Genomic DNA, 17,184 nt, shown 5'->3' with positions numbered 1-17,184 from the left:
ACCAGGGATGTTCTCTGTTTAGTGAGTCCACCAGATCAGAGGCAGTAGGGATGACCAGGGATGTTCTCTGTTTAGTGAGTCTGCCAGATCAGAGGCAGTAGGGATGACCAGGGATGTTCTCTGTTTAGTGAGTCCTCCAGATCAGAGGCAGTAGGGATGACCAGGGATGTTCTCTGTTTAGTGAATCCTCCAGATCAGAAGCAGTAGCGATGACAAGGGATGTTCTCTGTTTAGTGAGTCCTCCAGATCAGAGGCAGTAGGGATGACCAGGGATGTTCTCTGTTTAGTGAATCCTCCAGATCAGAAGCAGTAGCGATGACAAGGGATGTTCTCTTGATAAGTGTGTGAATTGGACCATTTTCCTGTTAAAATGTAACGAGTACTTTTGGGTGTCAGGGGAAAATGTATGGAGTAAAAAGTACAACATTTTCTTTAGGAATGTAGTGAAGTAAAAGTTGATAAAAATATAAATAGTACAGTACAGATACCCCCAAAGAAACGACTTAAGTAGAGTGCTTTAAAGTATTTTGACTTAAGTAGAGTACTTTAAGGTATGTTGACTTAAGTAGAGTACTTTAAAGTATTTTGACTTAAGTAGAGTACTTTAAAGTATTTTGACCTAAGTAGAGCACTTTGAAGTATTTTAACTTAAGTAGAGTACTTTAAAGTATTTTGACTTAAGTACTTTACACCACTGCTAAGACATTAGTAGTATTGTGTTGCTCTGTGTCTTTGGGACGATGTGTCTTTCACAACCCTCTTGTTGTTGTCTGAGCTACCTGTCCCAAATAGTCGCAATCCCTCTGTCCCTCCAGGACACGCTGCGGGACTGTCGTCCAGAAGACCGGTCCTGTCTGACCTACCTTCCTCTGATTTCTCCGGTCTACTTCGTGACCTTCGTCCTGACGGCCCAGTTCGTGCTGGTCAACGTGGTGGTGGCGGTGTTGATGAAACACTTGGAGGAGAGCAACAAGGAGGCGCAGGAAGAGGCAGAGGAGGAGGCCAAGGAGGAAGAGGCGCGTCAAGAGGAGGCCAGGCAAGAGGAGGCCAAGCAAGAGGAGGCGCGCCAGGAGGCCAGCCGTCCCCTTAGCAACGCCGAAGTGGGCGGGGTGGAATCATCTGGACAGGTATGGAGAAGGATCACCTGTAGGGGGACCTAACTACAGATCTGGGATCAGATCAGCTTCCTGTCAGAGGGGGGGACCTAACCACAGATCTAGGATCAGATCAGCTTCCTGTCAGGGGGGGGGGGGGGGGGGGGACCTAACCACAGATCTGGGATCAGATCAGCATCCTGTCAGGGGGGGGGGGACCTAAGCACAGATCTGGGGTCTGATCAGCTTCCTGTCAGGGGGTCACATTTTTTTATATATTTTTAATTTTACCTTTATTTAACTAAGCCAAGTAAGTTCAGAACAAATTCATATTTACAATGACGGCCTACCAAAAGGCCTCCTGCGGGGACGGTGGCTGGGATTCAAAATCAAAAATAAATAACATATACATGTAATTCCAAGGATCAGACTGAGACAGATACAGGCCTGTAATTCCCAGGATCAGACTCTATCTCCATATATAGAGGATAAATACAGGCCTGTAATTCCCAGGATCAGTCTCTAATCCACTTCTCATACTGAGGATAAATAAAGGCCTGTAATTCCCAGGATCAGACTCTATCCCCTTCTCATACAGAGGATAAATACAGGCCTGTAATTCCCAGGATCAGTCTCTAATCCCCTTCTCATACAGAGGATAAATACAGGCCTGTAATTCACAGGATCAGTCTCTAATCCCCTTCTCATACTGAGGATAAATACAGGCCTGTAATTCCCAGGGTCAGACTCTATCCCTTTGTCATACTGAGGATAAATACAGGCCTCTAATTCCCACAGTTAGACTCCTATCCCCTTCTCATACTGGGGATAAATACAGGCCTGTAATTCCCAGGATCAGACTCTATCCCTTTGTCATACTGAGGATAAATACAGGCCTCTAATTCCCACAGTTAGACTCCTATCCCCTTCTCATACTGAGGATAAATACAGGCCTGTAATTCCCAGGGTCAGACTCTATCCCTTTGTCATACTGAGGATAAATACAGGCCTCTAATTCCCACAGTTAGACTCCTATCCCCTTCTCATAATGAGGATAAATACAGGCCTGTAATTCCCAGGGTTAGACTCTATCCCTTTGTCATACTGAGGAAAAATACAGGCCTGTAATCCCAGGATCAGTCTCTAATCCCCTTCTCATACAGAGGATAAGTACAGGCCTGTAATTCCCAGGATCAGTCTCTAATCCACTTCTCATACTGAGGATAAATACAGGCCTGTAATTCCCAGGATCAGACTCTATCCCCTTCTCATACAGAGGATAAATACAGGCCTGTAATTCCCAGGATCAGTCTCTAATCCCCTTCTCATACAGAGGATAAAAACAGGCCTGTAATTCCCAGGATCAGTCTCTAATCCCCTTCTCATACTGAGGATAAATACAGGCCTGTAATTCCCAGGGTCAGACTCTATCCCTTTGTCATACTGAGGATAAATACAGGCCTCTAATTCCCAAAGTTAGACTCTATCCCCTTCTCATACAGAGGATAAATACAGGCCTGTCATTCACAGGATCAGTCTCTAATCCCCTTCTCATACTGAGGATAAATACAGGCCTGTAATTCCCAGGGTCAGACTCTATCCCTTTGTCATACTGAGGATAAATACAGGCCTGTAATTCCCAGGATCAGTCTCTAATCCCCTTCTCATACAGAGGATAAGTACAGGCCTGTAATTCCCAGGATCAGTCTCTAATCCCCTTCTCATACAGAGGATAAATACAGGCCTGTAATTCCCAGGATCAGACTCTATCCCCTTCTCATACAGAGGATAAATACAGGCCTGTAAATCCCAGAATCAGTCTCTAATCCCCTTCTCATACAGAGGATAAATACAGGCCTGTAATTCACAGGATCAGTCTCTAATCCCCTTCTCATACTGAGGATAAATACAGGCCTGTAATTCCCAGGGTCAGACTCTATCCCTTTGTCATACTGAGGATAAATACAGGCCTCTAATTCCCAAAGTTAGACTCCTATCCCCTTCTCATACTGAGGATAAATACAGGCTTGTAATTCCCAGGATCAGACTCTATCCCCTTCTCATACTGAAGAAAAATACAGGCCTGTAATTCCCAGGATCAGACTCTATCTCCTTATATAGAGGATAAATACAGGCCTGTAATTCCCAGGATCAGTCTCTAATCCACTTCTCATACTGAGGATAAATACAGGCCTGTAATTCCCAGGATCAGACTCTATCCCCTTCTCATACAGAGGATAAATACAGGCCTGTAATTCCCAGGATCAGTCTCTAATCCCCTTCTCATACAGAGGATAAATACAGGCCTGTAATTCACAGGATCAGTCTCTAATCCCCTTCTCATACTGAGGATAAATACAGGCCTGTAATTCCCAGGGTCAGACTCTATCCCTTTGTCATACTGAGGATAAATACAGGCCTCTAATTCCCACAGTTAGACTCCTATCCCCTTCTCATACTGAGGATAAATACAGGCCTGTAATTCCCAGGGTCAGACTCTATCCCTTTGTCATACTGAGGATAAATACAGGCCTCTAATTCCCACAGTTAGACTCCTATCCCCTTCTCATACTGAGGATAAATACAGGCCTGTAATTCCCAGGGTTAGACTCTATCCCTTTGTCATACTGAGGATAAATACAGGCCTGTAATTCCCAGGATCAGTCTCTAATCCCCTTCTCATACAGAGGATAAGTGCAGGCCTGTAATTCCCAGGATCAGTCTCTAATCCACTTCTCATACTGAGGATAAATACAGGCCTGTAATTCCCAGGATCAGACTCTATCCCCTTCTCATACAGAGGATAAATACAGGCCTGTAATTCCCAGGATCAGTCTCTAATACCCTTCTCATACAGAGGATAAATACAGGCCTGTAATTCACAGGATCAGTCTCTAATCCCCTTCTCATACTGAGGATAAATACAGGCCTGTAATTCCCAGGGTCAGACTCTATCCCTTTGTCATACTGAGGATAAATACAGGCCTCTAATTCCCAAAGTTAGACTCCTATCCCCTTCTCATACTGAGGATAAATACAGGCTTGTAATTCCCAGGATCAGACTCTATCCCCTTCTCATACTGAAGAAAAATACAGGCCTGTAATTCCCAGGATCAGACTCTATCTCCTTATATAGAGGATAAATACAGGCCTGTAATTCCCAGGATCAGTCTCTAATCCACTTCTCATACTGAGGATAAATACAGGCCTGTAATTCCCAGGATCAGACTCTATCCCCTTCTCATACAGAGGATAAATACAGGCCTGTAATTCCCAGGATCAGTCTCTAATCCCCTTCTCATACAGAGGATAAATACAGGCCTGTAATTCACAGGATCAGTCTCTAATCCCCTTCTCATACTGAGGATAAATACAGGCCTGTAATTCCCAGGGTCAGACTCTATCCCTTTGTCATACTGAGGATAAATCAGGCCTCTAATTCCCACAGTTAGACTCCTATCCCCTTCTCATACTGAGGATAAATACAGGCCTGTAATTCCCAGGGTCAGACTCTATCCCTTTGTCATACTGAGGATAAATACAGGCCTCTTATTCCCACAGTTAGACTCCTATCCCCTTCTCATACTGAGGATAAATACAGGCCTGTAATTCCCAGGGTTAGACTCTATCACTTTGTCATACTGAGGATTAATACAGGCCTGTAATTCCCAGGATCAGTCTCTAATCCCCTTCTCATACAGAGGATAAGTGCAGGCCTGTAATTCCCAGGATCAGTCTCTAATCCACTTCTCATACTGAGGATAAATACAGGCCTGTAATTCCCAGGATCAGACTCTATCCCCTTCTCATACAGAGGATAAATACAGGCCTGTAATTCCCAGGATCAGTCTCTAATACCCTTCTCATACAGAGGATAAATACAGGCCTGTAATTCACAGGATCAGTCTCTAATCCCCTTCTCATACTGAGGATAAATACAGGCCTGTAATTCCCAGGGTCAGACTCTATCCCTTTGTCATACTGAGGATAAATACAGGCCTCTAATTCCCAAAGTTAGACTCTATCCCCTTCTCATACTGAGGATAAATACAGGCCTGTAATTCACAGGATCAGACTCTAATCCCCTTCTCATACTGAGGAAAAATACAGACCTGTAATTCCCAGGATCAGACTCTATCTCCTTATATAGAGGATAAATACAGGCCTGTAATTCCGAGGATCAGTCTCTAATCCCCTTCTCATACAGAGGATAAAAACAGGCCTGTCATTCACAGGATCAGTCTCTAATCCCCTTCTCATACTGAGGATAAATACAGGCCTGTAATTCCCAGGGTCAGACTCTATCCCATTGTCATACTGAGGATAAATACAGGCCTGTAATTCCCAGGATCAGTCTCTAATCCCCTTCTCATACAGAGGATAAGTACAGTTCTGTAATTCCCAGGATCAGTCTCTAATCCCCTTCTCATACAGAGGATAAATACAGGCCTGTAATTCCCAGGATCAGACTCTATCCCCTTCTCATACAGAGGATAAATACAAGCCTGTAATTCCCAGGATCATTCTCTAATCCCCTTCTCATACAGAGGATAAATACAGGCCTGTAATTCACAGGATCAGTCTCTAATCGCCTTCTCATACTGAGGATAAATACAGGCCTGTAATTCCCAGGGTCAGACTCTATCCCTTTGTCATACTGAGGATAAATACAGGCCTCTAATTCCCAAAGTTAGACTCCTATCCCCTTCTCATACAGAGGATAAATACAGGCCTGTAATTCCCAGGATCAGACTCTATCCCCTTCTCATACAGAGGATAAATACAGGCCTGTAATTCCCAGGATCAGTCTCTAATCCCCTTCTCATACAGAGGATAAATACAGGCCTGTAATTCACAGGATCAGTCTCTAATCCCCTTCTCATACTGAGGATAAATACAGGCCTGTAATTCCCAGGGTCAGACTCTATCCCTTTGTCATACTGAGGATAAATACAGGCCTCTAATTCCCAAAGTTAGACTCCTATCCCCTTCTCATACAGAGGATAAATACAGGTCTGTAATTCCCAGGATCAGACTCTATCCCCTTCTCATACAGAGGATAAATACAGGCCTGTAATTCCCAGGATCAGTCTCTAATCCCCTTCTCATACAGAGGATAAATACAGGCCTGTAATTCACAGGATCAGTCTCTAATCCCCTTCTCATACTGAGGATAAATACAGGCCTGTAATTCCCAGGGTCAGACTCTATCCCTTTGTCATACTGAGGATAAATACAGGCCTCTAATTCCCAAAGTTAGACTCCTATCCCCTTCTCATACAGAGGATAAATACAGGCCTGTAATTCCCAGGATCAGACTCTATCCCCTTCTCATACAGAGGATAAATACAGGCCTGTAATTCCCAGGATCAGTCTCTAATCCCCTTCTCATACAGAGGATAAAAACAGGCCTGTCATTCACAGGATCAGTCTCTAATCACCTTCTCATACTGAGGATAAATACAGGCCTGTAATTCCCAGGATCAGACTCTATCCCCTTCTCATACAGAGGATAAATACAGGCCTGTAATTCCCAGGATCAGTCTCTAATCCCCTTCTCATACAGAGGATAAATACAGGCCTGTAATTCACAGGATCAGTCTCTAATCCCCTTCTCATACTGAGGATAAATACAGGCCTGTAATTCCCAGGGTCAGACTCTATCCCTTTGTCATACTGAGGATAAATACAGGCCTCTAATTCCCAAATTTAGACTCCTATCCCCTTCTCATACTGAGGATAAATACAGGCCTGTAATTCCCAGGATCAGACTCTATCCCCTTCTCATACTGAGGATAAATACAGGCCTGTAATTCCCAGGATCAGACTCTATCCCCTTCTCATGCAGAGGATACATACAGGCCTCTAATTCCCAGGATCAGTCTCTAATCCCTTTCTCATACAGAGGATAAATACAGGCCTGTAATTCACAGGATTTCTCTCTAATCCCCTTCTCATACTGAGGATAAATACAGGCCTGTAATTCCCAGGGTCAGACTCTATCCCTTTGTCATACTGAGGATAAATACAGGCCTGTAATTCCCAGGATCAGACTCTATCCCCTTCTCATACTGAAGATAAATACAGGCCTGTAATTCCCAGGATCAGACTTTATCCCCTTCTTATTCAGAGGATAAATACAGGCCTGTAATTCCCAGGATCAGACTCTATCCCCTTCTCATACAGAGGATAAATACAGGCCTGTAATTCCCAGGATCAGTCTATAATCCCCTTCTCATACAGAGGATAAATACAGGCCTCTAATTCCCAAATTTAGACTCCTATCCCCTTCTCATACTGAGGATAAATACAGGCCTGTAATTCCCAGGATCAGACTCTATCCCCTTCTCATACTGTGGATAAATACAGGCCTGTAATTCCCAGGATCAGACTCTATCCCCTTCTCATGCAGAGGATACATACAGGCCTGTAATTCCCAGGATCAGTCTCTAATCCCTTTCTCATACAGAGGATAAATACAGGCCTGTAATTCACAGGATTTGTCTCTAATCCCCTTCTCATACTGAGGATAAATACAGGCCTGTAATTCCCAGGGTCAGACTCTATCCCTTTGTCATACTGAGGATAAATACAGGCCTGTAATTCCCAGGATCAGACTCTATCCCCTTCTCATACTGAAGATAAATACAGGCCTGTAATTCCCAGGATCAGACTTTATCCCCTTCTTATTCAGAGGTATAACTTTAGCTTGTTGACCAGCTTGTTGACCAGCTTGCTAACCAGCTTGTTGACCAGCTTGTTGTCCAGCTTGTTGGGCAAAAGAAGTAAAAGAGTTTAATTCAATGGCAACCTCTGCTTTTCCAAAGGCAAATACTGTTTTAGTTTGGTTTTAGTAGTACTACTGCAGCCTAGTTGGTGGTGGTGGTGATGGTGGTGGTGGTGACAGTGGCAACGGTGGTAACGGTGGTGACGGTGATAATGACGGTGGTGATGGTGGTGGTGGTGGTGGTGACGGTGGTGATGATGGTGGTGGTGACGGTGTTGATGGTGGTGGTGACGGTGGTGATGGATGTGGTGGTGACGGTGGTGGTGATGGTGATGATGGTGATGACGGTGGTGGTGATGGTGATGACGGTGGTGATGGTGGTGGTGACGGTGGTGATGGTGGTGGTGACGGTGGTGATGGTGGTGATGGTGGTGGTGGTGACGGTGGTGGTGGTGACAGTGACGGTGGTGACTATGGTGGTGGTGACGGTGGTGACGATTGTGACGGTGGTGATGGTGGTGACGGTGGTGGTGACGGTACTGGTGGTCACGGTGGTGATGGTGGTGGTGGTGACTGTGGTGACGATGGTGATGGTGGTGACGGTGGTGGTGGTGATGGTGATGGTGGTGATGGTGTTGACGGTGGTGGTGGTGGTGATGGTGCCGGTGATGGTGGTGATGACGGTGGTGATGGTGGTGATGACGGTGGTGACGGTGGTGGTGACGGTGGTGATGGTGGTGGTGACGGTGATGATGGTGGTGGTGACGGTGATGACGGTGGTGATGGTGGTGGTGGTGACGGTGTTGATGGTGGTGGTGACGGTGGTGATGGATGTGGTGGTGACGGTGATAATGGCGGTGGTGATGGTGTTGGTGGTGACGGTGGTGGTGGTGTCGGTGGTGGTGACGTTGGTGACGGTGGTGATGGTGGCGGTGGTGACGGTGGTGACGGTGATAATGACGGTGGTGATGGTAGTGGTGGAGGTGACGGTGGTGGTGGTGTCGGTGGTGGTGACGGTGGTGGTGGTGACGGTGGTGGTGCTAGTGGTGGTGGTGGTGATGGTGTTGATGGTGGTGGTGGTGACGGTGGTGATGGTGGTGATGGTGGTGACGGTGGTGATGGTGGTGGTGGTGACTGTGGTGACGATGGTGATGGTGGTGACGGTGGTGGTGGTGGTGATGGTGGTGATGGTGTTGATGTGATGGTGGTGGTGATGGTGACGGTGGTGGTTGTGACGGTGGTTATGGTGGTGGTGATGGTGATGACGGTGGTGATGGTGGTGGTGACGGTGGTGATGGTGGTGGTGATGACGGTGGTGGTGATGGTGATGACGGTGGTGATGGTGGTGGTGACGGTGGTGATGGTGGTGGTGATGGTGATGACGGTGGTGGTGATGGTGGTGATGGTGGTGGTGACGGTGGTGATGGTGGTTATGGTGGTGGTGGTGACGGTGGTGGTGGTGACAGTGACGGTGGTGACTATGGTGGTGGTGACGGTGGTGACGATTGTGACGGTGGTGATGGTGGTGACGGTGGTGGTGGTGACGGTGGTGGTGCTAGTGGTGGTGGTGGTGATGGTGTTGATGGTGGTGGTGGTGACGGTGGTGATGGTGGTGATGGTGGTGACGGTGGTGATGGTGACTGTGGTGACGATGGTGATGGTGGTGACGGTGGTGGTGGTGGTGATGGTGGTGATGGTGTTGATGTGATGGTGGTGGTGATGGTGACGGTGGTGGTTGTGACGGTGGTTATGGTGGTGGTGATGGTGATGACGGTGGTGATGGTGGTGGTGACGGTGGTGATGGTGGTGGTGATGACGGTGGTGGTGATGGTGATGACGGTGGTGATGGTGGTGGTGACGGTGGTGATGGTGGTGGTGATGGTGATGACGGTGGTGGTGATGGTGGTGATGGTGGTGGTGACGGTGGTGATGGTGGTTATGGTGGTGGTGGTGACGGTGGTGGTGGTGACAGTGACGGTGGTGACTATGGTGGTGGTGACGGTGGTGACGATTGTGACGGTGGTGATGGTGGTGATGGTGGTGGTGACGGTACTGGTGGTCACGGTGGTGATGGTGGTGGTGGTGACTGTGGTGACGATGGTGATGGTGGTGACGGTGGTGGTGGTGATGGTGATGGTGGTGATGGTGTTGATGTGATGGTGGTGGTGATGGTGACGGTGGTGGTGGTGGTGACGGTGGTGGTGGTGGTGATGGTGGCGGTGATGGTGGTGATGACGGTGGTGATGGTGGTGATGACGGTGGTGATGGTGGTGGTGACGGTGGTGGTGACGGTGGTGATGGTGGTGGTGACGGTGATGATGGTGGTGGTGACGGTGATGACGGTGGTGATGGTGGTGGTGACGGTGGTGATGGTTGTGGTGATGGTGATGACGGTGGTGGTGATGGTGATGACTGTGGTGATGGAGGTGGTGACGGTGGTGGTGATGGTGGTGATGGTGGTGGTGATGACGGTGGTGGTGATGGTGGTGGTGACGGTGGTGATGGTGGTGGTGACGGTGGTGATGGTGGTGACGGTGGTGATGGTGGTGGTGACGGTGGTGATGGTGGTGGTGGTGATGGTGATGACGGTGGTGATGGTGGTGGTGACGGTGGTGATTGTTGTGGTGATGGTGATGACGGTGGTGGTGATGGTGATGACTGTGGTGATGGAGGTGGTGACAGTGGTGATGGTGGTGGTGATGGTGGTGATGGTGGTGGTGATGGTGATGACGGTGGTGGTGATGGTGTTGACGGTGGTGGTGATGGTGATGATGGTGGTGATGGTGACGGTGGTGATGGTGATGGTGATGACGGTGGTGGTGATGGTGATGACGGTGGTGATGGTGGTGGTGACGGTGGTGATGGTGATGGTGATGACGGTGGTGATGGTGGTGGTGACGGTGGTGATGGTGGTGGTGACGGTGGTGATGGTGGTGGTGATGGTGGTGACGGTGGTGATGGTGGTGATGGCAGTGGTGATGACGGTAATGATTGTTATGGTTACGCTGCGGTCCCGTGTGGCCTAGTTGGTGGACCCAAGGCCCTTACAAATCCAGGGTTGTGGTTCTGATCCCCTTGGTGGGTACAGGGGGGACCAGTATGAAAATGTATCCACTCACTACTGTCAGTCGCTGTGGAGAAGAGAATCTGCGAAATAACAGTTTAAAACTTCACTAGGTTTGTGGGACGGTAGCGTCCCACCTCGCCAACAGCCGGTGAAATAGCAGGGCGCCAAATTCAAAACAACAAAAATCTCATAATTCAAATTTCTCAAACATACAACTATTATACACCATTTTAAAGATAAACTTGTCATTAATCCAACCACACTGTCTGATTTCAAAAAGGCTTTACGGCGAAAGCATAGCATTAGATTATGTTAGGACAGCGCCTAAACAAGAAAAACCACACAGCCATTTTCCAAGCAAGGAGAAGCGTCACAAAAACCAGAAATACAGCTAAAATGAAGCACTAACCTTTGATGATCTTCATCAGATGGCACTCAAAGGACTTCATGTTACACAATACATGTATGTTTTGCTCTATAAAGTTTATATTTATATCCAAAAACCCCATTTTACATTGGCGTGTAATGTTCAGAAATGTTTTGCCTCCAAAAACTTCAGGTGAATGAGCACATCAATTTACAGAAATACTCATCATAAACGTTGATAAAATAAAAAACTGTCATTCAAAGAATTAAAGATAAACTTCTCCTTAATGCAACCGCTGTGTCAGATTTCAAAAAGGTTTTACGGCGAAAGCACACTTTGCAATATTCTGAGTACAGAGCTCAGCAGTCAAAGCAAGCTATAAAGTTACCCGCCAAGTTCTGGAGTCAACAAAACTCAGAAATAGTATTATAAATCTTCACTTACCTTTGCTGATCTTCGTTGGAATGCACTCCCAGGACTCCCACTTCCACAATAAATGTTTGTTTTGTTTGATAAACTCCATATTTATGTCCAAACACCTCCTTTTGTTCGCGCGTTCAGATCACTATCCAAAGGCGAGCGCAAAACCCTACATGAAAAATCAAAAAGTTCCATTACCGTTCGTAGAAACATGTCAAACGATGTTTACAATCAATCCTTAGGGTCTTTTTAACATAAATCTTCGATAATATTCCAACCGGACAATAGCGTATTCATTACAGAGGAAAAAGAAGGAACGACGCGCTGCGTGACCGCGCAGTAAACAACTCGTTGGCATCAGGCAGTCCACTTGTTGAATAAGCTCTTATTTTCTCCCCAGTAACAGTAGAAGCATGAAACAAGGTTCTAAAGACTGTTGACATCTAGTGGAAGCCTTAGGAAGTGCAAAATGAACCCTAAGTCACTGTATACTGTATAGGCAATCACTTGAAAAACTACAAACCTCAGATTTCCACACTTCCTGGTTGGATTTGTCTCTGGTTTTTGCTGGCCATATGAGTTCTGTTATACTCACAGACATCATTCAAACAGTTTTAGAAACTTCAGAGTGTTTTCTATCCAAATCTACTAATAATATGCATATCTTACCGAGTAGCAGGCAGTTTAATTTGGGCACGCTTTTCATCCAAAATTCCGAATGCTGCCACCTACCCTAGTGAAGTTAATAAAACGAGGAAGAGGACGTTCATGGTTGTGTTTTTTGTTTTTGTCCCAGGTTGTGGAAGAAGAGCGTTGTCGTGGTAGCCTGCTGACGGTGGGCCGGCCGTCTCTGTCTCGTATGATGTCTCTGCCCAGCGACAGCTACATGCTCCGCCCCCTACAGTCCCTCGGACACACCCGCTACCCTCCCATTGGCCACGACACCTACAAGGGATGTGGTTTCTCAGGTAACCATCCCTCAGAGTTTCTAGAGTTCTGTCTCGGCTTGGTCTCAGTGTTCTATCTCTCAGAGTTCTAGGTCCCAGAGTTCTAGGTCCCAGAGTTCTATCTCTCAGAGTTATAGGTCTGTGTTCTATCTCTCAGAGTTCTAGGTCCCAGAGTTCTATCTCTCAGATTTATAGGTCTCAGTGTTCTATCTCTCAGAGTTCTCGGTCTCAGTGTTCTATCTCTCAGAGTTATATATATCAGAGTTCTAGTTCTCATAGTTCTAGGTGTCAGGGTTCTAGTTGTCAGCGTTCTAGGTCTCAGAGTTCTATCTATCAGAGTTCTAGTGTCAGGATTCTAAGTCTCAGGGTTCAAGGTCTCAGAGTCCTAGCTTTCTGGGTTCTAGGTGTAAAGGTTCTAGGTCTCAGAGTTCTAGGTGTCAGAGTTCTAGGTCTCTCTCTCTGTCTCCTAGGTTCTGTCTACTCCATGGGCTCTAGCGGAGCAGGATCCCTACTACAGGTCCCGGGGGCGTTACCATCTGGAAGCCATGCCTCCCTCAGCTCGAAGGGCTCCAGCTGCAGACCGACAGTCAGACTCAGCCCCTCCCACAGCGTAGACAGACACTCCGCCTCCGTGGGAAGACACACCCCCAGGAGGCCCGTCCACGTCGACGGCAGACGAGCGTCGTTTATCCGTAGTTCTCACGACACACACAGTTACAGACTCAGCCCTGCTCAGAGCATCGACGGAGACTCCTCCCGTTACCTCAATAGACGGGCCTCTTATCTACATAGCCCCTCCCACAGCATGGACAGTAGACACACCCCTTATATCCACAGCCCATCCCACAGCATGGACAGTAGACACACCCCTTATTTCCACAGCCCCTCCCACAGCATGGACAGTAGGCACACCCCTTATATCCACAGCCCCTCCCACAGCATGGACAGTAGACACACCCCTCATATGGATAGACACACCCCTTATATCCACAGCCCATCCCACAGCATGGACAGTAGACACACCCCTTATATACACAGCCCCTCCCACAGCATAGACAGTAGACACACCCCTTATATCCACAGCCCCTCACAAGGCATCAATAGACACACCTCTCCTAACAATAGACACACCTCTTATATGAGCAGCCCCTCCCACAGTATAGACAGACGGGACTCTTATAGGCTTAGCCCCTCCCACAGCATAGACAGTAGACACACCCCTCATATGGATAGACACACCCCTTATATCCACAGCCCCTCACAAGGCATCAATAGACACACCTCTTATATGAGTAGCCCCTCCCACAGTATAGACAGACGGGACTGTTATAGGCTTAGCCCCTCCCACAGCATGGACAGACAGCCGGGACCCACTTCCTCCATCAGTGTGAGGAGACAGCTGAGGAGACAGGTACGTAGACTGCACCTCTTACCCAGGCAGCACATTAATTTCCCAGGATGTTCTGCAAACGTCTGTTTTTTTGGAACCTTGCGTGCAAGTTGTTAGAATGTTTTGTGTTAGCTGGGAACTTTACAGTCCAGGCCAGATCAAGTTGTTAGAATGTTTTGTGTTAGCTGGGAACTTTACAGTCCAGGCCAGATCAAGTTGTTAGAATGTTTTGTGTTAGCTGGGGACATTACAGTCCAGGCCAGATCATGTTGTTAGAATGTTTTGTGTTAGCTGGGAACTTTACAGTCCAGGCCAGATCGAGTTGTTAGAACGTTTTGTGTTAGCTGGGAACTTTACAGTCCAGGCCAGATCAAACTGTATTCATCTTCAAAATTCATTGATTTAATGTTCAAACATTGTGTTCAAAACCATCCCAGTTACCTCTGAACCTCTGTTTCCTGTCTCTACTATCCTACTTCCTGTCTGTCTTTAGGAAGCGGTATGTTGTGACTCTGAAGACCTGAGCTGCAGTTCCGCTGACGATCTGCGTCTGAGCTCTGTCGACGGCACCCACCTCACCGTACCCAGCATGCACCTCTGTCCGCTACCCAGCCTGCCCCCTGGTGGAAACACACACCTGGACCTACACCAGCCTTCCTCGCCTTCCCTCTCCCCCCGAAGACGTACCTCCAGCGCACACACACTCCGCCACACACACACCGTACACACACTGCGTCACACACACAGTCAGAGGGTTATATCGATAAGAGAACACGGTAGGAGCCACAGTGATAGTGGCCCCCAGACGACAGACAACCCGCAGACCCCGGGCTCCAGGCCCGTCTCTCTCTGCTTTGGAGGTTCCAGCCCATCCCTCTCCTCCCCCTCCACTCCCCAGAGGCCTGAGATACCCCAGACCCCGGGCCCCAGGCCCGTCTCTCTCTGCTCTGGAGCTTCCAGCCCATCCCTCTCCTCCCCCTCCACTCCCCAGAGGCCTGAGATACCCCAGACCCCGGGCCCCAGCTCCAGGCCCGTCTCTCTCTGCTCTGGAGGTTCCAGCCCATCCCTCTCCTCCCCCTCCACTCCCCAGAGGCCTGAGATACCCCAGACCCCGGGCCCCAGCTCCAGGCCCATCTCTCTCTGCTCTGGAGGTCCCAGTCCGTCCCTCTCCTCTCCCTCCACTCCCCAGAGGCCTGAGATACCCCAGACCCCGGGCCCCAGCTCCAGCTCCAGGCCCATCTCTCTCTGCTCTGGAGGTCCCAGCCTGTCCCTCTCCTCCCCCTCCACTCCCCAGAGGCCTGAGACCCCCCAGACCCCGGGCCCCAGCTCCAGGCCCATCTCTCTCTCCTCTGGAGGTCCCAGCCTGTCCCTCTCCTCCCCCTCCACTCCCCAGAGGCCTGAGACCCCCCAGACCCCGGGCCCCAGCTCCAGGCCCATCTCTCTCTCCTCTGGAGGTCCCAGCCTGTCCCTCTCCTCCCCCTCCACTCCCCAGAGGCCTGAGATACCCCAGACCCCGGGCCCCAGCTCCAGGCCCATCTCTCTCTGCGCTGGAGGTCCCAACCTCTCCATCTCTACTCCTTCTACTCCCCAGAGCCTTCAGACCAGCTTTGATCCAAACCAGATTCCCAGTTCCAGCCTTGTTCCATTTCCCACGATCCTCGGTTCCAGTCCCAACCGTATCCCCACTTCCTTTCTAGATGAGACAGATGTTGAAATCTGTTGCATCACACGTCACTCGTCCAGCCCCCCGCACACTCCCCATTCCCCTCACCCCTACCTGTCCCTCCACGCCTGCCTCTCATTTGAAGAGGACCAGAGGAGCCGGTGTCTCACCGGCCAATCGACGTCTCCCGTTCGAGAGTGGACCAGGAAGCAGAGGATGAGCCCGCCTTGCATCTCCGTAGCGCCACCTGCTGAAGCCCAGGTTTCCACGACGACCCGGTCGACGGACGGCAGCACGCACCTGAGGAGGCGGACCCTGTCGGTTGACTCCGCCTCTCAGAGAGACTCGTTGGACACGGACCCAGCGGAGACACGCCTTTCTGTCCCTTTTCTCCAATTGGACTCTAGCTTTATAAGAGTCACGGTGGATTCTGACCAATCGGGATGCTCGTTGTTGACGGACAGCGAATCGACAGTCGAGGGGGACGCGGAGGGGGAGGGGAGAGAAGTGGGAGGAGGAGCTCGGAACTCACAGTCTCTGCTGGGATTGGTTCCCAACCCTCTCAGGAGGAGGAGCTTAGTGCGCATGCTCAGCACACGGGAAGGAGAGGGGGAGGAGTCTCAACCCTGACCCCTGACCTTTGAGAAATCGTTTTCCTTTTCTCCAACCCTAGAGAGACTCTGTGGCGACGCAGCATGGTTTTAATCCAGCCCTGTTGGAACGAGTCCTGATTCAGCCAATCAGCTTCTTGATAAGGACATCCCTAACCTAACTGAATGATATGCAAATAGGACCCGCCCACCTTCTCCCTCCCTCACCCACCGATTGGTGGAAACTGTGAGCGGTTTGTCTGTTAGGAGAAAGTTATGTGTCGTGACATCGTACAGAAACCTGCCGTGAGTTTACCTTTAACTACGTCACCTTTAATCACCTTTGACCCCTTTCACCCCCCGCCCCCCTGGCGACAGCCTCTCTCGTTAGCTGTCGGAGTGACGTCACGTTCCTTCCGGAAACACCCGGAAAGACTTTTCACGAAGAGGTTTATTATCACTAGATCTAAAGACGTCACCTTTAACCTTGGACCTTCTTAATCTGTTGTTTGTCTGTTACCTTCCTTATTGTACAGCTTCTGTTAGGTCCTGTTTTAGTTCAGAACCTTCTCCTATATTGTTAAATATATGGCTGGTTATACGACTGTGGTTTACTGTAACTAACTAACTAACTGGCAGGTTAGGAACTCTGTCACTGTAACTTAGAACTACTCTCTCTCTCTCTCTCTCTCTCCTCTCTCTCTCTCTCTCTCTCTCTCTCTCTCTCTCTCCTATATCTACCTCTCCTCCTCACTCTCCCTCTCTCTCCATCTCTATCTCTCCTCCTCTCTCTCCTCTCTCCGTCTCTATCTCTCCTCCTCTCTCTCTCTCCTCTCTCTCTCTCTCTCTCTCTCTCTCTCTCTCCTATATCTACCTCTCCTCCTCACTCTCCTCTCTCTCTCCATCTCTATCTCTCCTC

The 17,184-nt window shown here is 48.8% G+C and overlaps 1 protein-coding gene across 1 annotated transcript in view; it reads left to right on the top strand.

Moving 5' to 3' along the window:
- LOC106590977 (voltage-dependent T-type calcium channel subunit alpha-1H) overlaps window positions 1–16,944 on the top strand; it is a 177,043-nt gene extending 160,099 nt beyond the window's left edge. The window contains 4 exon segments of the mRNA XM_082958391.1: window positions 816–1,127; window positions 12,472–12,643; window positions 13,093–14,033; window positions 14,506–16,944. Of these exon segments, the coding sequence (XP_082814517.1) occupies window positions 816–1,127; window positions 12,472–12,643; window positions 13,093–14,033; window positions 14,506–16,305 (3,225 nt within the window). The 3' untranslated portion in view covers window positions 16,306–16,944.
- Window positions 16,945–17,184: the final 240 nt, after the last annotated feature.

The sequence above is a fragment of the Salmo salar genome, chromosome 12, assembly GCF_965601325.2.
Source record: "Salmo salar chromosome 12, fSalSal1, whole genome shotgun sequence".
Lineage (NCBI taxonomy): Eukaryota > Metazoa > Chordata > Actinopteri > Salmoniformes > Salmonidae > Salmo > Salmo salar.
This window is presented reverse-complemented; position numbering and strand designations above follow the sequence as displayed.